We start from the raw sequence: 20581 nt of genomic DNA on the forward strand, positions 1-20581 counted from the left end.
ACAGGTGCAGGCGCGCGGGCTTCCCATTGGTCGCGGCAGAGGCGGCAGCGGGCCCCTTCCCCCTCCCCGCGCTCGCCGGGCCCCTTTCTCCTCCGCGGCTCCGGCTGGGTCTGCGGAGGCGCGTGCCCGTGCGCGCGCCCGGGGCCGAGCGCCTCCGCCCCGCCTCCGCCCCCTCCCTCTTTCCGCGCCGCCGCCGCCGCGCGCAGTTGAGCTCAGGTAGCGGGCGCGCGGGCGCCTCCTCGGGGGCGCGCGGCCGGGCTGCCGTCCTTCCCCCCAACCCCACGCACCCGTCGGCTCCGGGAGCCTGGGGAGGGAGAGCGCGGGCGGGGGGAGCTGGAGCCGGGGGCCTCCGCCGCAGCCGCCGCCGCTGCTGAGGCTTCTGTCTCGCTCGCTCGCGCAGTGGCGGCAGCAGAGGTCGCGCACAGATGCGGGTTAGACTGGCGGGGGGAGGAGGCGGAGGAGGGAAGGAAGCTGCATGCATGAGACCCACAGGTAAGACCGCGAGCCCAGGAAGGGGCTTTCCATCTAGGGGAGGTGCGCGCAGGCCGAAGAGGGGGAGTTGCTGCCTGGTTCTGCTCCCCGTGGGAGGAATTTTTTTGACAGCGCAGAGAAATCTCATTGGGGACTGGGCAGTAGGACCCATCCCGATCCTGGGGGGAAACCAGAGAAGTAGCTGGGGGGATCCGATGCCACATCATGAGATTCCTAAGAGTGAAATGTATAGGCCTAGGGAAAAGTGTTTTTTCAGCCCCCAGAGGCTTAGAAGGCTTTAGACTTTCCTGTCGTGGTCACAGCCACTGAATCCCAGGGACCGGCGCAGAGCCAATGTGCGCTAACCCCTGCCCTCCCTCCCCTCCTCCATCCCTCCCGCACGCGCAGCATCCCGCGGCGGCTGTTACTCAGTGTACCCCGCACTGGGGGGAAGCGGGGGCATCTCGCCGTGGGAAAGGGGGCGGGGGAGGGACGGGGATGGAGCCGCGGAAGCCGAGGTTCCCGGTCCCAGGGCGGAGGATGGGGCTCGTGGCCCCCGGAGCCCCGGCAGCCTGGGGTATTGTCGTGTTCGCTCCTGGTTGCAGACTCTTGCAAGCCGGATGCCCACTGTGGATGAAAGATGTATCATGGAATGAACCCGAGCAATGGAGATGGATTTCTAGAGCAGCAGCAGCAGCAGCCCCAGTCCCCCCAGAGACTCTTGGCTGTGATCCTGTGGTTTCAGCTGGCGCTGTGCTTCGGCCCTGCACAGCTCACGGGTGGTGAGTGACCTCGCTGTGACGGGGAGGGCCTGGGACGGCCGGGAGGGGGAGCCTGGCTGGCAGGACAGCCCTGCCACTCCCCCCACTGTACACTCAGAGTTCTGGGGTACCTGAGAATCCGAGGAACCCCTGTGTCCCCGCCTGATACCACCCTTCTTCAAAACCCCTGGAGTTCCCAGAAAATTCCTCTGTGGCGCCTGCACAGACTCACACACCCACATTCTGTCTGGAGCTTCCTACCAGCCCCCGGGCCTGGCTTCTCTGAAGGAAAGACAATAAGCCTGGCCCATTATTTTCACTTTGGCCAAAAGAGAGAGAGAGAAAGAAAGCGGTGTATTTGTGGTTAACTTGTGTGCCTGTGGACCTTTGACCCTTGTCTGTGCCCTCAGCAGGCAGAGGTCAGGTTTCACCTTCTGGATTTAGGCAAGAATTGCAAGAACCACCTTTGTGAATGTGAAGGGCCTGGAAACGTGGCCAGACTGGCTGAAGGACAGATTTATTTGAAAGTTAACTTTCTCTTGCCTTGGGAGGCAGTGTGTTCAGGCATGCCCGTGCATGTTGGGGCTGGCAAGGCGATGCGGAGGTTTTTCTTCAGATATGTTTCTGGAGGATTGCTTGGATTATCCAGGTCTGATTTACAGAGGAGTAAAGTCGATGCTTTTCTGTGAAGTGGAGGTTAGCTGAAATAAAATTGATCAGCCTCAGTCCCCATAGGCAGCTAATCTCTAACCTACTGGGTTCAGGGGGAGGGGGCTATCTTTTGGTTGTGGTAGAGGAAGACGGATGTGTTTCTGTCTGAATTTCAGAGCCTAAGAGTCTTCCTGCCTTCACAGCTCATTGCTGTCCATTCTAGATTTTCTGTGAGAGCTTGCTGATATTGGACATATTAAAAGGACAGAATCATGTTTCTGGAGCTGAGAAACTGTTAATACATAAATAAATTATAATTGGTGGAAAGGCAGGTATTGACTGATATAAATAAGGCATTTTAGTGTTTTAAATATTGCTGTTTTGGAGAATTCAAATGTGAAGATGGAAAAAAATGAGTGAAAAATTAGCAGAAGTTGGGGAGGGGAGTACCAGGTTGGGCTTTAACACAGAGTAATCAATAACTGAGTCGTTGCACTTAGAGGTCTGAAAGCTGCCTGGAGTCTGAAGGAGCTTCCTGTGCTGTGCACATCTGTCGAAATTAGTAAGAAAATGCTTGCTTTGGATGGACCTGGTTTTGTTTTTTTTTTTTTTTTCTTTGACAAGGGTTAACTTTTTTTGGTACTCTTATTTTTGTAGAAATGTCTCTGAGACAGGTGTCTCCTTCATAGGTCAAGGTCAACTGGGATGCCAGGCCAACACCTGTGTGGCCTGCCAGGGCTCTGGTCACAGCCTCTGTCTGACTGTGGGCTTTAGCTCCACTTGAAGGGTGAGTGGGACCTGGTGGGCAGGACAGCCTTGAGCAGGGCCGGGTCATTACCTTCTGTCTTTTCTCTTCTCTTGTCTCCAGTTCTAGCTGTCATTTCCTCAAGTCAGGTCCACGTGATTCTCCAGCCTCTCAGTTCGTTTCCCTGATGTAGGTGACAAGTTAATCAGGGTTCATGTATGTGTGTCTTGACTGTTGTTATTGGAAGTGTGAGGTCTGAGCACAGCCTGGATTTGAAGGCTGGACCCTTGGTTCTGCTATTTGTGTTTACAGAACATCCCGCCTTACAGACCTCAGAGCTCAGCACACAGCACGGCCCCTTCAGCCTCATGTCAGTCATCTGTGTGGTTGTGCAACATGACTTTTACCCCTCTCTTCTGAGGGGTGAAGATGTCAACAAAAAGATTCAGAGCCTGGAGGAAGAAGGTGGGAGTAGGGTCATCTGTCACCTCTCCCCTTCAGCATTTTTCTGAGTTCCCACATGCTGCAGAAAGATTAGCCATCAGCGAGTGTCATCTGGTACTCTCTCAGACTGAGAGTGTGATTTTTAGAAGATGATTTATCATTTCAAAATTCTTCCAAGAATGAAGAGTTTAGGTGGAAAAGCATGGTGGGGAATGCTCTATGGAGTTCACTATACAGAGATTTCTTTCTTAGGAAAGGAGTCCACTTGGAAGCTCCAGGATGGTGATAAAAGCAAACTCATCTTAATTTTAGACTAGTGCTTCTAAAATTTTAATGTGCATCCGAATCACCTGGAATCTTGCTAAAAGGCAGATTCTGGTTCAGTTGGTCCGGGATGGGCCTGAGAGTCTGCATTTCCAACAAGCTCACAAGTGATGCAGTTGCTCCTGGCCCAAGGACCACACTTTGATTAGCAATGCTTTCGATTAAGGCATTCCTTAGAATTAGTTGATTTTGACTCCAGACTTTCTGCCCTCTCTCTCAAATACCCAAATACAAATGGCCTGTCTCATCCAAGTATCTTTAAGGCGAGATGCAGAGCTGAAACTCAGTCCCCACAGAGTGCTGTCTTGTTTTTTTTTTTCAACCATAAAAGGTGCATATTTAATGGACACTGTTCTGAAACGTGGATTTTCATTTCTGATTGCTTTCAGTGGAAAAGAAATGCCACAATAGCAAGATATAATAGTCTCAGGTAGAAGGGGGGAGGGGGGAAATGCACCCAATATAAGAACACAGAAAACACCCTGAGCTAGAAAGGGAGAAATTGAGAAAATGATCAGATGTAGAACACAATCAAAAAAGAAATGCTTTGTCCTAGAAAGCCAGGGATGCAATTCAGTTCTTGGAGCCCTGGGAGAGCTTTAATGAGCCTGAGTTGACCTGAGGTGACTTTTGGATGGCTCTTTTCAGGTTGTTATTTGTAAATTAGGAAAAAGGGCCCACATCTGGGGCCACTAAGACCATATACCCTGAGAGGACAAGCATCAGGTTTATAGGGAGAGGCAGAACCCCACTGTGTGTAGAATCTGCATGGAGCACAGCTTCCGTTACTTCTCTCCTCCTCCATCTCAGTATGTGTTCCCGGAGATGCTATTTGGGTATCTGAGGTCTGCCTGGAGTGGTCCACCCAGGGTTAGAGGAAGAGAGCTAGGAGTTTGCTTTATAAATCCATCCTTGGAAGCGAACTCGTTAACACATCCTTATATTATCAGGAGCACCGGCCAAGCTCTGCCACTTGATGGCTTTGGGGTCTTGGACCTTGGAAGCCTCAGTTTCTTCATCCATAAAATGAGGATGATGCTCCCTGACTTTTGGGTTTGCTGTGACGGATGGAAGTCAGGTAGGTGCTCAGTGAATGTAGACACTACTAGTTGGGGGGGGGGGCGCTGACCAATCTGTAATCTTCTCAGCCTTTGCTTGATTCATTCAGTAAATACTGAGTGCCTGTCCCCACCCTGTGCTGAGCCCTGCTGTTTATAATGCTCTCTTTACCTAGAACAACCCTTCCTCACTCTCTGTTTTTTGCCCAATGAACAAATTTCTCTTTATGACCCAACTTAAACTGCCATAATCTCTTTTATATTTCATTTCTCCCCTGCACTAGGTGTAATCCTTTACCATCCACTAGACCATAAGCCCGTCGAAGGCAAGAACCTTGACTTTGTTTTCATGCCCCAGGCACCCAGCCCAGCATCTACCACACAGAAGATGTTCAGCTAATGTTGGTTGACAGAGAGAAAAAAGATTCCCAGATTCTGCCCCTCCATATAGAAAATAATTACCACGGGTGGTTAGAAAAGTTGCAAGAGTTTCATAGTTGAGGCCATTTCCATTCGGAGGAGGTCTGGGAGGTTGCAGGAAAACTCAGGAAAGGTTCTAGAGAAGAAGTGGCACGTGGGATGAGATCCGAGGGAGGCAGCGGTTGGAGCATCTCTGGGGAGAGACATCTTATATAGAGATGGGGAGGGGGTTACGTGATTGAACTGTTCAGGGAGGGAGAACAGTCTTGTTAGTCTAGAACATGGTACACCTGCAGGGAACCAGTAGGTAAGGAGGACAAGTACATTGGAACCCTCTCGTAAGTGTCCTTGGAAGCCCCATGGAGGATTCTGAACGTCACCCCACAGGCAGTGGGAGCTACTGAAGGGTTTCAAGCAGGAGTGTGATCACCTGAGCTGTGCTCCTTTTCCTTTCTCTCCTTCCAAGTCTCTGACCTGGGGCACTGCCAGACAGGCTGTGCAGTTGACTTAAGCTCCCTGTGGTCTTCTTGGGCCATGTGGCCATGGCACTGAGCTGTGTGCCAGCAGGCAGGAACAAATGCTCTCTGATTTAGAGGTGCCAGTCTCTTGGAGTTTTGCTGAGAAAGATTTCTTACATGGCAGAGTGTAAGCTTTTCCTGCAATGCTAGGTCTAAAAGCCATGATTTCAAACTGTACTTAATTCGATCTGTAAACAAAAGTCCCAAGTCCTCCAACTATAAAGCATGTTTCTTCAGCGAAAGTCCCTCTAATATAAGCAGCATGGAAACTCTTGATTTATCCGTGAGGTGAACTCTGAAAGCTTTTGGAGACACAAGAAGGATTTCATACAGCAAGCAGCAAATCTCTCATTGCAGGGACCTTGAAGTGGCAAGTTGGAGAGAGAATCAGGGGTTCTTTAATTCCCGAGAGTAATGAAGAGCGTAGGTGAAGATTGCTCTCCAGTAAACACTGATGAGATACGGGGAGAAAAGCACCCACATGATTCTGCTCCTGGTGTCAGAGGCATATTTCAAAAACTTCCAAAAGGCTAGAGCCTTGCCCTTGGCTGGGAAGCCCTGGTGCAGCTTAAGTGCCCTGCATTCTTTATATGGGTGGCCTGTCAAGTTCAGCCTCTGCCTTAAATAGCTACGTGGCTTTGGAAAAGTTGTGTAAATTCTCCTTAGCTCAATTCCTTCCATGCCACTAACTTTCTTTAATTCTGTGATTATAGGAATTTGATGGGTTCTGAGCTCTGGGTAAAGCCAGCTCTCTTTTTCCCATCTATCCATCCATCTTTTGTGAGTGTCTGTTGTAGGCCCTGGGGATACACAGATAAGGCAACGTGGTCCTTGCTCCTGAGGAAACGTACAAGTAGGGGTTTGTTTTCTTCTCAAAAGTTTGAATGGAGAAACTTGCATCAAGCTTATTTTTTTCCATATAAAATTTTTAATTCAATTTAAAATTTAGTGTTATTTATTGATACTGATGAGGAAGATGATTTTTCCAGACTTCTTTTATCCCTGTCTTATTTTGCAAGCTCATTTGGTGTTTGATCATTGAAATAACCACACATAGCAACAACAGTATGTCTAAATAGGTCCTTGGGATCATTGCCTCTGAATTGCGGGAAAGAATGGGGCAGAAAAATAGGTTTTCTAATTTGTTTGTAAACACAAAACCGACCACGACACTTAGGAGAGATGCATCAGATGTGTATTCTCACGCATCAGATATAGCATTTTGTGGATTTATTTGTCCATCCTCACAGGAGCAACCTGTTCAACTGTTGCTAACCATGAAAGACTGGAAAAAGATGGGACAAGTTTTACACTGGCCAACATCTGAGTGATTGATAAAAATTTGTCAATTGTTATAATAATACTAATCACAAACCTGACAGTGCTTTCTGCCAATGCTGATCTGCACACTTACATATATTAACTCATTTAATCCTCATAACAGCTTCACGAGGTAGGTACTATTATTGCTCAGGGTCATCCAGTTAGTTAATGAGGCATGGTGACCCAGATTATCCTTTTAATTGCAAACTTTCTTCATAGGCATGGAGATCCTAACCTTTAATAATTTTTTTCTTTTTATTATATTTCAACCCAAATATTTCTCTCTAAGCCACAATTATCAATTTTTTTGGGAACTTTGGCCCTCTCCACTCTGATATAAGGAAACTTTTTTTTTTAAATTGAAGTAGAGTTGATTTACAATGGTATATTAGTTTCAAATGTACAACATAGTGATTTGATTTTTTTAGGTTATACTTCATTTAAAGTTATTATTAAACATTGGTTATATCACCTGTGCTGTACATTACATCCTTGTGTCTTAATTATTCTGTACCTAGTCGTTTGTACCTCTTAATCCCCTTCCCCTATCTTGCCCTTCTCTGCAGCAGTAACCACTAGTTTGTTCTCTGTATCTGTGAGTCAGTTTCTGTTTTGTTAAGTTCATTTGTTTGTTTTATTTTTTAGATTCCACGTGTAAGTGGAAACGTACAGTATTTGTCTTTCTCTGTCTCACTTACATCACTAAGCACAATACATTCCATGTTTATCCATGTTGTCGCAAAGGGCAAAGTTTCATTCTTTTTTATGGCCGAGTAATAGTCCATTGTGTGTGTGTGTGTGTGTGTGTGTGTGTGTACCACATCTTCTTTATCTAGTCACCTGTTGATGGACACTTTGGTTGCTTCCATATCTTGGCTATTATAAATAGTGCTGCTGTGAACTTGGGGGTGCATATATCTTTTCAAATTAGTACTTTCATTTTCTTTGGATATATACCCAGGAGTGGAATTGCTGGATCATATGGTAGTTTTATTTTTTATTTTTTGAGGAAATGCCATACTGTTTTCCATAGTGGCTGCACCAGTTTACATTCCCATCAACAATGTACCAAGGCTTCCTTTTCTCTACATCTTTGCCAACATTTATTGTTTGTTGCCTTTTTGGTGACAGCTATGCTGACAGATGTGAGGTGATACCTCACTGTGGTTTTGATTTGCATTTCTAGGGGCACTCATCTGTGTTGTGACTCAAAAGCAGAAAATATACAAGCAAATCAGCAACAACACCAAACCCCACAACCCGAGACAAAGTGAGGGGCACGGCACCTGAGCCTTGAGCGCCAGAGGGAGGGAGGGAAGGGGCCAGCAACCCACGAACCTGTCAGGATGTTTTATCTCAATTTCTGTCTCTTTGTGGCTGTCTGAGGAAGGGGGTCGGAATGACACATGCTCTGAGTTTTACCTGCCCCAATGAGCAAAAGGTAAAAAAACAAATGACTGGTCTCTAGGCCTCTGCTAGTGACTGTCAGACCATCACACCCTCTCCTGTTTGTTCCCAGTGTGATGGCCTTCCTTGGGGGGGTCCTTTTCCACGCTGTGTGGTCAAGCACTAATAATAACTTTAGCTAATACGTGCTTGAAGTGTTAGAGTTTGCAAGATGTTTTTACATGTATCACCACTTTTAATTTTCTTAACAACCCAGTAAGATGAAGAAGAGATTTGATATTTTCCTTCCTTTTTTTTTTTTTTAAATTTGAAGAAACATTCTCTGGGAGGTTGATCTCCTACAAATAGTCAGACAGAGACAGATCAACAGCCAGGCCTATTGGTCAAGACATTCCTCTTTGTCATTCAGGGCCAGCCTTTAAACTATCTTTTCAGTTGTGCGATGTAGATGATGATCTAGTTAGTATATTTCCAAAGATCAAAGAAAAATTATATATGAGAATCGTGAGCATGACTAAGAGTTCCTTCAAAGTGGTTAACTTTGAAGTAAGAATAAGGTTCGGTAGTTTATGAGATCTGAGAGTTGCTTACACTGCTGTCCAGGAAACTGAGTTTGATGGTATGAGCTAAGATACTAACTTTTAGGGGAGAATATTTCTTTTTCTTTAAGAAAAAGACTGCTGTACTACTCTCAGGCAGAAGAAATTATCCACTCAAGAAGAAAAACAAATAAATAATTAAGTTGCTCACAAACTGGAATTAGAGGTGCATTTTAAAATAACTTCTTAACTGAGAGTATTGTAATTGCTGTATTCATCTTAAGGTAAACCGGGAGCATCCGAGAAGTACAACAAAATATTTCTTGACATTATTTGGAAATGACAGTGAACTTGGGAGCAGCATGGCGGGTGAAGCTCCCTCACTCCAATGTGGAGTGAAGGCACAGCCCCTTTCCCAGAAGGGCAGGGACCGCGGGCAGACACAGGTGTGAGCGCGCCCAGTGAGCGCCTGGTCTCCAGGAATGGATTTTTATTCTTAGAGGTGAGAGAGGAGTTGCTGAACCCAGTAACCTTGATCAATAATCATTTCATCATTGTCCCAATAAATTGACCTTCTCAAGAGAGGATGAGTAAGATTTTTTTTGGCAATGACTGTTCAACCTGGTTATCTCATGTTTCTGTTTGAAATTGTGACTTTTATGTCCTGGAATGACCAGCGTGGGAGCAGAGCTGAACAAAGTGGGTCACTCATGTTCTATATACCTTTTTCTCAGAGTAACAGAATACAAAAAGACCTTATTTCTTTGGTTTGATTGCGCTTGTAAAAGATATATGTGATTGAATTGGGAGAACCAGCAAGAGAATGGTTCTTTCAAGAAGGAAAGAAAATCCATTCTTACAGTGGATTCTTTAAAATCTGGATTTGTACAGAGTTGTGGTTGATCTAGCTGGTTTCCAAATTCAGATCCTTACTACGTAGAAGAATCTTTTGGACTTAACTTAAAAGTCAGAAGATTCTGATTCTTTCCAGGCGAGAAACAACAGGATCAGCTTGCTGTGTAGAAATTCGATAGGTTTAGAGGGTTGATCCTGAGAGAGGCTCTCAATTGTTCTGTTAGCCTGCTTCTGTTAGCTGGGCCTCAATGTTAGAATCTGACCCAAGGATGCATTTTCGCAGTATCTCCTGGCAGTCGCATCCGCAACTTTGAGTGGTAATGGGACAGCATATACACGATGGCTGATTGGGGCCACCTCTGTGTTTAAGTTATATTTAAACAAAAGGGGGAAATAATCTTTTAGGAAATTTGCAGTTCCTCTGGCGTAGAACAGTCTAGCTCTAAATCACTATTTGGCTTTCAAAAGGCTTGCCCAGATTTTTCCATTGGATTGTAGGTGGTGGACCAGATTTTTTCCTCTCACCCGTCTGTTCATGTCATTGTTTTGTGGATGGGAGGTGCTCATTTGCTGGTGATAATGACTTGGTGGCTATGTCTTAATTTCTTGGGGAAAAGAGCTGGAGAGGTATGAGGTCCAGTGGAAGGTACACAGGATCAGTTTTCCTTGCTACTGTCACCAGCTGCCTCAGCCATAGTATCCTGATTGCTGCCCCAGTTTCATTATCTGTGAAAGGGGGAATAGCACGTGGGCCATCTGCCTCCCCTGGTTGTGAGAATCAAATGCATTAATAGGAAGAGGTGTAACTATAACCATCTGAGGCATCAAGCATCATCACCAACAAACTGATAATGAATAAAGAAGACACTGTGCTGGGATTAGCCCTACCAAGAGCTTCCTTTGTTTTGAAGGAATATAGTGTAATTAATACATAGTAACACCCAGAAGCACAGGCTGAGACAGGTGTGGTATTGAAATCACTAGGTGGTCACCAGCCTTGGCCTCAGTGTAGAACTCACTGTCATGACACCTATGGCAGGTCCTGTAGTGGAGATTTATCTTGGGGACTCTAGGGGAGGGGGAGGATCAGGGAAGGCTTACCAAAGACGGTGACACTTGAGCTAAGTCTTGAACAATGAAATAATTTTACAGACAGAAAATGTGTTGAGAGGTGCTTTTTTTTCAAGAGAAAAGGAGGGGATAACATCAGCAGCTACTCAGAATCAGAAAGAATATGTACCAAAGACAAGGAATAGCCCCGGCAGCCTTAGGAAAGGGCAAATCAATTGAGAAAAGGCAAGAAAGGAGGCTGGACAAGCAGGTTGGACCCCCACATGCCCAGCTAACTACAGTGTGTAGGAATTGAACACTGTGGTCAACTAACTAGTAGCCTACAGAATATGTCTCCAGGGGCACGACATGATTGGATCTTTGTTTTAGAAAATAGTTTTTTAAGAATGTGGAAGGTGGAGGAGAGAGAGACCTTTACTCATGAAGCGTTTACTGTGCCTCTACCAGTGACTTGGTGCAGGATCGAGGTGAGGAGCAAAACAGCCCCGCCCTCGGGGAACTTGTACTCCAGTGGGACCAGAGGATGCACTGAGGCCAGATGGCTGGTGGAGGTGGGGATGGAGGAAGAGGAAGCGCTGTTAGGGGAGCCCTGGCAGCGGTGGTTTGGAGGGAAGCAATGAGTTCAGTTTGGAAGAGGAGGCTTGTGTTGCCTGCAGGACATCCATTTAGGCACCATCTGTCCATCAGGCAGTTGAGAACGCGGCAAGGTGCTCAGGAGAAGGATTGGAGCTGGAGTGTGCATCACCTACCTGGGAAGGGCTGCTAGAGCAGTGGGAGGGTGCTGGCTTTTCTAGGAAGAGAGTGTAGAAGAGGGTTTGAGGAGGAAGCCCAGGAAACAGCCACATTTAAATGTCAAGAGGAGAAGCCAGTAAGGAGGGTGAGAAGTTCTGCGGATGATCAGTATTGGTAATAATAATAAAATGATGACAACAACAACAGAACTTAATTCTGACTGTTGACTGCCCATTCTGTGTGGGTGCAAGAGGTTGATTCTTAGGTTATTTTTTGGATGATGTTTAAGTACTTTGAATTCTGGATGCCCATGCCCACTGGACAGAGAGGAGATCAGGGCTGGCCAGGAGGAAGGCTCTGTCTGGGAGGGTGGAGAATCAGCAGAGATATTTGAGGTTTGACTGCAGAACAGTCACAGTATTTTCCCTCTTCATTGGAAAGACAAAGCTAACCTGCTGACAAGAGTTGGACAGGGTCACTAGGTGGCACAGATCGTTTGGCGGCCCTATTCTCTGGTCCTTCCCGGGCTGCAGTGAATCGTTAAAGGTGCGATTGTCAGAGAGTGATCCTCTGTCACCCCAGAGTGTGACCGGCTTTGTCACCTCTGAAGCAAGTCACTTAACCTCTCCGTGCTTCGGTTTCTTCCTCTATAAATTGGGGGCCATGTTCTCCTACGTTTCTCAGTCGGGGTGGGATGTACAGGTGTGGAGGAGGCAGGGTCAGAAGACAAGATGTTTTATAAATATGAAACAGTGACGATTGCCAATCTAGAAGGAGACTTCTCTCCGCTGTGCCTGGGGCCATTTTTGCCTTTCGCTTTCCTAAATCTGGAAGGAAGATGCTTTGCACATCATGGAAACACCTCCCCACGCGTGGGTCTCGACCTCCGTGAAAGCTCATTTTGTGCGGACATGATGTCAGGCAGCTGGAGGAGCTCTTTTGCTGCAAAATGAGACGTTCCAATCTGTGCTGGGGCCCTGCTGCCTGCGTATTCAGTGCATAGTCGCGTTTGAAGATGGAGAAGGTCCTTGTGCCAACGAGAGGAACTTCTCAATAGCTGTTGGCCCAAACCCAGAGAGAGGGCCCCTTTTGTGTGCTCACAGACGCCCAGGAGAAAGAAATTAAACACGTGAGGCAGGCAAGTGATTCACTAAAGGTGCCTCAGAGGTCCAGTAGGGAAGTGGGGGCTCTGTGTGTGTCCCTCCCTGCTTTCCCCTTTTCCTGCATGGCACTTCTGCTGCTGAAAGTGTCTGGGCACACTGGGCCAGCATCTTCGGGCTCAGGTAGGACAGTGGGATGAACTGGGAGCTGCATCTGGATGCAGAGAATCACTAAGGGCTTTATCCACGTTGAATGCCGTCTCTTACCTCCAGCTGCATGCTGCCTCTAATTCCTGAGAATCTCTTTATAGCTTTGCAGGTGGGATGCTGCTTTTGGGTGTCTGTGGGCTGGAAACCTTGGGATTCATTATCCTTAGTGGGAATGCCCGGAATCCCGTTTGCAATGCAGCCTCCGAGCCCCGCAGGGTAGGGGTGGGGGGCTGTTAGCCCCCTAGGGCGCCTTGCTGCAGCCTGCTCTCAGGTCCCCAGCTGTCCGCAACCCTGGGATGCTGGGGCCTGATGTGGAAAAGGAGTCTTTTAAAGGACAGCCTGATCAATGGGTTTTGAATTAATAGAAGAGGGTCCTGCAAGGTTTTATGAGGTAGCCGGGCATTTATCCCCTGAGAGCGGCTTTGCTGAAAATCTGCCTTGTAGTTTTCATTTACATGGTAATGAGCCCAGCGTTTGCCCTTTGTCACCTCCAGATGAAGGAAGACCCAGTCCTTTAGGGGCTCCCCAAGCACAGAGCATCTCAAGCTGGTGGGGAACCTGCCCTGCCTCTGGGAGACTCGCCTTTGCGCCCTGGGCGGAGAACCGCAGCCACACAGGGCAGATTCCTGAGAGGCTGTTGCTGCTGCTGCTGTTACAATTGTTCTCTCAGTTTCCTCCGTGCATTTCGGTTACCGGAGGCTTTAATCAAAAGCAGAGCCAGGGACTGGTCTCTACCTCTACTTTGCTGCACCGGTTGTATGCACCTCACCTCCCACGCACCTCGGTCTTCTAATACTTGGCATTTTCTCTAGGACCCGCTGTGTCGATGTTGTTACTAAACTGGGTCATGTTCTCGGTGATGTGGCGGAAGCTAACTTCTGCAGAAATGCAAGAGACTGCAGCAAGCCCGTTTCTCCTGGGGCCTTCAATTTACACTTAACCTCTATTTTTTCAGTATCGTTCCTAGGGGAAGGGCCACATGTAAAGTTGCTCTCATCAAGCTGAAAAGCTAGATGACCACCTATTCATTAAGAGTTCCAGAAGAAAGATGATGCACCCAAGATGGCCCGTTGACCTGGAAAAACAAGGGTGGGACAAAATTCAGAGCAGATCTACTGAACCTGTTTGCTCTGCCACCACCGCCACGGTGCTGCCTCCTCCAGCTGGCTTTAGGCAGCCGTTCCTGGGCCTGGAATGTTCTTGTCCATTCCCTTTCCCTGAAGAGACAGCTTACATCTCCCTTCCACACCTTCAGGGACCTCTTGGATGGTCCCTGGCTTCCTTAGCTCTGAGAATCCTCTCTGTTGTCAGAACTCTGGGAGCCCTAGCACCACAGGCTGTTGAGCTAGGGAGGACCATGGAGATGGTGGGTCCAGGGATTTACGTGGAGCCCCTCGACTCCCCAAAGGGTTTACCTGGATGCAGTGGACACTGAGGGGACCTGGTGGAGCAAGCCACCCTGGGGCCCCCACCTGCTTCCACCCAAGTGTGCACCTGCTTTCCGTGGCTGTGCCTCCTCTTATCCTGTCACCAGCCTGTGAAAACACGGCACCCAGTCCAGTCTCGTCATCCTAGGGAGGAGGAAAAAGAAGGTCTCTGTCACCTATGTGGCACTTTGAGTCACGAAGGACAAGGGTTCGGGAGACAGATCCCTGGGATTGAGTTCCAGCTCTACAGCTTGGTTGCTTTATATGTGGGGCAAACTACTGCCTTGGTCTCCTCATCTGTGAAATGGGGAGAATAAAACCCATGGCATAGAACTGTGATGAGGAGTAGGGAGGTTAATACACGGACAGCCCAGAGAACAGTGCCTGGCTGCTGGTGAGATTTCAGCAAGTTTTGACCATTAGTCTCATCATTATCTTCATCATTATTACTTGTTTTGTTTTTACTTATAAAAGCTCCTGAAAGCTAGGCTCCACAGCTGATTCGTCTTCTTTCCCCTGACCGTGCTCTGCGTGTTCTAGATGCTCAGCAAACATGTGTCTACTGACTAACGAATGTACCAAGGGCCCAGACAATAATTCCTAACTCAGACATCGCAGCTCGATTGCAGATTCCTCGAGGGCTGGCACCAGGCTTTCTCCTCGGTGATCTCTCAAAGTCCAACAGATGTGGCAAATCCCAGACCCACACCTACAGCCGGGTCGGACTCTGCAGCCAGGGCCGGCTAAGGTTCGAGTAAAAGATGTTGTTGATTTGAGCTTTTTATTGTTTCTAAACTCTGTCCTCTCTCTTGCGTCTGACATCTGGGCAGGTGGCAGCGACAGCTGCAGGAATTGGCTGGAGGGACATGGAGAGGGTTGATGTCTGGCTTTGCCTTGAACCCTGCTCCTCCCTCCGCGAGTGACAGCACCTGGACATTCTGAGTTTTCCATGGATGGTCTGAGTTTTCCACTTTCTCTGATCTCAGGGGGTTAAAACATGGCTTTGAGAGCCTAAGGGTGAGAAAGTGAGGAGGTCTTTCCAGCCTCTGATTTCCATCCACTCTTAGGTTTACTCAACAGGAATTTATTAAGCACTTACTATGTGCAAGGACCACAGTAGGTACTGAGATTAGAAACAGGAATAAGATACAGTGTCAGCCCTCTAGGAGCGTGTGTCTCCGTGTTGATACTGTCATCAGTCTGCTTGAGCTGCCATAACCGCAGACCAGGGGGCTTAAACAACAGAAATTTATCTTCTCACGGCTCTGGAGGCTGGAAGTCCAAGATCAGGGTGCCAGCAGCGTTGATTTCTAGTGAGGGCTCTCTTCCAGACTTGCAGATCACCGCCCTCTGGCTGTGTCCTCACGTGACTCATCCTTGGTTTGTGTGCATGGAGGGAGAGAGGGGAAGGAGAGGGAGCACTCTGGTGTCTCTTCTTATAAAGACACCAATCTCACTGGATCAGGGCCCCTCCCTTCTGACCTCATTTACCCGTAGTTACCTCCTTATTGGCCCTGTGTCCACATAGAATCGCTTTGGGGTTTAGGGCTTCAAGATATGAATTTGGGGGGACACAATTCAGCCTTAGCAGATATCAAAGGAAGACAAATGTTAATTCTGATAAAAAGATACTGTGAGGATCCAGATCTCTTAGCCAGGGGGAGATCAGGGAAGGCTTCCATGAGGGGACGATAGCAGAGCTGAGTTCTGAAGGAATAATGGCAATTAGATGCAGAAAGGGAGAAAGATGAAATATGAGCAAAGGTGTAGCCATGTGAACCTGCCTCTGTGTGTGTGTTTCTGTGTTTAGGGGGCTACAAGTCATTCATTTTACCTATGCATGTATCTCATTAAGTCATTCACCAAACATTTCTTAAGGTTTGCTCTACACAGACAGACCACATGCAGACCCTGACGGTGGAGTCCAGAGGTGATCTGGAAGCTCAAATTTGCAGAGTTTCCCAAATTACAGGGCCATAACGATCGCTCTAACCAAATCAACCTACTGCTGGACACTCCCATTATTGCATTACAGCACCAGCCACTGAAAAATCAATTGCCAGTGGCTCCCCAGGCCACCCAGCGGGCCCACCCCTGGTTTAGGTCAGGTAAATATTGGATTGTTATGTGGAGTTAGCCTGCAGAGAAGTGACGGGTTGACACGTATGGTTACAGGAAGCTATCTTTGATGGTGTTTTTAAGTCCTTGCGAAGGTGTCTGTTATGGACCAATTTCTTCTCTCCTAGTCAAAACATTTCCTTTGGTCTTTTTTTTCCCCCTCTTCTTCTTCTTCTGATATTTGAAGTTGAAACAAATGGAACAGCTGAAGGGTTTGTGAGTCCAGATGTGGTTGTGGACTATGTTAAGGAGCCTGTGTCATGAGACCCTAAGTCCTTTTCATTCAAGAGGAGGGATCGTCTGGACCAACAGAGATGGCAGCGCCAAGCCCGCGGAGGCCTGGCTCCCCTTACCCTCTGTGCCCAGCACAGCCTGGGAGTCGTAGCCTTCTGCCCCTGGACCAGCTTGCAGAGGTGCGGGAACCGCCCCCACCCCCGCTGCTGCCCAGGTGTGAAGGCTGGTGTGTGCATTTCTCTGGAAAGGGTCTGGAGCTTTTCACAGATCCTCAGGTGGCTTCGTTACCTGAAAGGCTTAAAAAAAAAAAATCACAGGCTCAGAACAAAGTGTGTAGAGTGAGTCTGTGGCCGAGCTACTGAAGGAGATCATGCAGAAAAGGAGGCGGTTTTCAAGGGCTTGGCAAATGAATTTTCCTATTTATGGATTAGCAGCAGTAGGACGGGAGGGCCCTGGGGGCTGCCTTCATTGCTGGGGTGGAGACGAAAGCCCAGAGCTGGGAGTGAGTTGTGGGTGCCACAGCTGGCTAGGAGCACAGCTGGGACCAGGACCACGGTCTCTTCTCTCTGCTGGGGCTTTTCTGTGACATCATTCACCATCCTTCAGACACCTGGGGATTCTAACAACTGGACCCACCTTTTGAGGGTTATTTGGATTAAATGAGAGAATACACAGGAGAGTGCTTGTAACTAATCCTGGTCGGAAACATAGAATGTGAATGCCAGCCAGGATGAATTGCTTCTGCCATCCCTTGACCCCCGCCCCCCAACCTCATTCTCTGTAAATTCCCTTAAGCCCTTTTTCAGTAGGTTCTTCCCCTCTGTTTGGGGGTAGTGGGTTTCATATGCTTCTGAGCTGTTAAATGCTTCTTTTAAATTTCCCTCTGATACATTTAGAGTTTGAGGGGACACTCAGATCAGCCTTGCACTTTTTTTGTAGAATTTAAATATACTGTTGTCCTTCAGACTTCACCTCCTTGGGAAGATCAGTCTGTGTGCCCAGCCTCTGTTTCCTCCTCTGTCCACATGCCTGAGTCTCCCTGGGCTGCGGCGGGGGTCCAGTCCCCCTGAGGCTTGGCCCGGGACAGTGGTGGTCAGCTGCCCGGGGCTGGTGTGACAGGTTCCTTTCTGATGAGGGCTCAGTTTTCATTTCCAGTAGCACGCTAGGGGATGTTTTCTCCGGGGAACAGAGGCCCAAACTCTCAGGCCTGTTTGGGCAGCACGCTGATGCCCAGAGCCCATTGCTTCTCAAACACTCTGTAGCGTGAATTGTTTTCTTTGAGCCCGGCTCACTCATGCCAAAATTCAGGAGCGGTGTAATGAGGAGCCCTTCCTTGCACACTGAGACCATCACACTTGTGAGCATGAACTGTGACGTTTGACTATCTACATCTTAGTACGGTGGAACCATCCAAGCCAGCACAGAGGCAAAACTACAATGAAGCAGTTGATGATTTGTGTGAGAATATTAATTCAGCACTTAACATACTAAAAAAAAAAAAAAGTGGAGAAATGGTGTGCTTAAGACCTTATAATGAAGAATGAAAAGTTTGAAAACTTCTCCCTTACAAATATACATTAGCAAGGATATCCAGCTCAGTACAGTGGAATTTGACTATACTTGGTCCTCTATACCCGTGGGTTCTTCATCGGCAGATTCAACTAACTGCAGATCGAAAATATTTGAAAAAATTTCCAGAAAGTCCCCAAAAGCAAAACTTGAATTAGCTGCATACTGACAACTACTAACATAGCATTTACAATGTATTTATGACTATTAACATGGCATTTGCATTGTATTAGATACTACAAGTAATCTAGAGATTATTTAACATATACAAGAGGATGTATGTAGGTTATATGCAAATACTGTGCCATTTTATATAAGGGACTTGAGCATCTGTGGGTTTTGGTATCCTCAGGGGTCTCAGAACGAATCCTCCAAGGAAACCAAAGGACAACTGTATTTTTGTGCCTTAAAATGCTTGTCTCAGACAAAGAATCGTAGTATTATAAAATAGTGTCTTAGATCAATTATTTCATTTATACATTCAAATTAGAATTACTGACTATGTGAAGGAATATATCCCATGTTCTGTAGAGTGATCCCCTAAGACAGGAGTTCTGCCCCTTTGGGTTGAGAAGTACTTAGTTGGGAAATAATTCTATTACCTGTACTTGTGGCAGAAGAAGGTATGTGTTGAATGCATAATTGTAGCATTGTGGGCTCTGGGAGTGGGAAAGATGGCTTCTAGCTTGTTTGACGAGGGAAAGATTTGTAACAGAGATGACATTTGAGGTAGGCTTGAAAGCTGTGTACAGTTTCATCAGAAGGAACTGGAGAGCAGAGGATTTTAGAAGAAAAAGCCATACATAGGCATTGCCGTGGGCAGGTATAAGGTGTGTTCACTGCCATATAAGAACTCACTATGGCCTGAAAGGAGAGCATGATTTGGAAATATACAAGCAATAAGGCAGGAAACATAGTAGCCATATTATTAATAATGGTAATAATCATGGCTAATGTTTGTCAATTACTTGCTTCATGCCGGGCAATTTTAAGAGCTTTACACATATTAACTCATGCAACCTTATGAGTTAGGTACCATTTTCATCCCCATTTTCAGGCAAGCAACCACACAGAGAGAGACTAAAGGACAGGCCCAAGGTCCTAGAATTAGGAAGGGGTAGGGCTCGGGTCCAATCCAAGCCATCTGGCCCTGGAGCCCTGGGTCTCCACCACTCCAGACTCACTGTCTCCAGGCCAGGGGCACTCAGCCATGGGAGCCTCAGATGTCAGACCAAGGATGAATCTGTCAGCTGCCCCATCTGCTTTTCCTCTTTAGACCCTCTTCCCCAGTACACCTTGAACTCCAGCTGAAAGGTGGTTGAGCCCAAAACCTCAAGGGAAAGGAAGTCATAAATAGGAAACATAATTCCCTAATCTCTTGAGAACCATTTCCTCCCTAAGGACTCACTGGGAGGACACGGGTGAGCCACCTGGGAGTTTCTGAAAGGAGCAGAGTGTTTGAGCTGTGCTTTAGGGCCCTGGTTCTCAACTGGGGCGATTTTGTCCCCCAGGGGACATTTGGCAAGTGTTTGGAGACATTTTTGGTTGTCATGACTGCAAGGGGTGGGAGTGGAGGGTGGGTGCTACTGGCATCTAGGGGGTAGAGACCAGGAATGCTGCTGAACATCTTATAATTCACAGGCACCCCCCATGGCAGAGAAGTACGCAGCCCAAGCTGTCCACGGGGCTGAGGTTGAGAAGCTCCGCTCCGGGTGGCTAGTCTGGCTGTGGTTGAGGTAGACAAGGCTGCCGGGTGGGCGTGGAGGCAGGCAACAGGGACAAGGTTTCAGGGGAGGGGTAAGAAAGGCCCAGAGGAGGCACTGGTGGCAGGGGTGGGAGGGGAGAGAAAGCCGGGAGGACCTTTCAAAGGATGGATTCAAGATGCTAGAAGAGGAGACCAAGGAAGAAATTGCAGCCAGAGGTTTCTAGTGTGGGTGTCAGAGAGAAGAGTGGAATCATTAACTGTAATGGAGATGTCAGGGAGAAAAGCTTATTTTAGAGAGACGATGAGTTTGGTCTTAAGATATTTAAATTTTGACATGCAGGTGGATTGCCCAGCAGGCATTTGAGAGTGAGGATGGAGAGAGAGGAGGTGGGGTTATACATGCAGATTTGGGAGTCATCTTACATGAAGCAGTGAATTATCATAGGTGTTCAGTTGTCTAGAGACTGAGGGACAGGGGGCCTGTGGGTGACTCCCCCGGGGGCTGGGGGAAGGGAGGGAGAGTCAGGAGGCCTGCGTTTGTGTCCCAGCCCCATCTCTGAGATGGCTAGGGGACCAGGATAGTGGAGTGTTACCAAATCAGGGACAAGAGTGTTTAGGGAGGGGGCGGTCAGCATCATGAAACTCTGCTGATGGGGAGGGGATCTGTGAGAAGGAACAGCAGCCCCTGTGTTGGGAGCTGGTTCCTGGCTCTGGGGCAGCAGCTCATGACTGGCCAGTGAGCACTCCTTCCATGTAAGTTGGCCTCACTAATATTATTATTATTTTACAGTGAGTGACAGAAGTTATGCCTATGTGGACTTAATAGTCAATTACTGGTCTCATCTTTTCCCCCTTAAAGTATGAGAGAAAAGCTGCAGCAGAAGAGAGAGGAGAAGCGG

The 20581-nt window shown here is 47.6% G+C and overlaps 1 protein-coding gene across 4 annotated transcripts in view; it reads left to right on the top strand.

The window, feature by feature from the left end:
* Window positions 1-244: 244 nt before the first annotated feature.
* The window catches only part of SUSD4 (sushi domain containing 4), a 108981-nt gene continuing 88644 nt past the window's right edge, over window positions 245-20581 (top strand). Inside the window, exons 1-3 of one of the 4 annotated variants that reach the window (XM_031438430.2) lie at window positions 245-492; window positions 1077-1253; window positions 4347-4474. In XM_031438430.2, the coding sequence (XP_031294290.2) occupies window positions 476-492; window positions 1077-1253; window positions 4347-4474 (322 nt within the window). In that variant the 5' untranslated portion in view covers window positions 245-475. The remainder of the gene's footprint in view (window positions 493-1076; window positions 1254-4346; window positions 4475-20581) is intronic. The other 3 variants (XM_031438432.2, XM_064477275.1, XM_010992753.3) reach the window with 3 other exon arrangements.

Source organism: Camelus dromedarius, chromosome 21, assembly GCF_036321535.1.
Source record: "Camelus dromedarius isolate mCamDro1 chromosome 21, mCamDro1.pat, whole genome shotgun sequence".
Taxonomy (NCBI): domain Eukaryota; kingdom Metazoa; phylum Chordata; class Mammalia; order Artiodactyla; family Camelidae; genus Camelus; species Camelus dromedarius.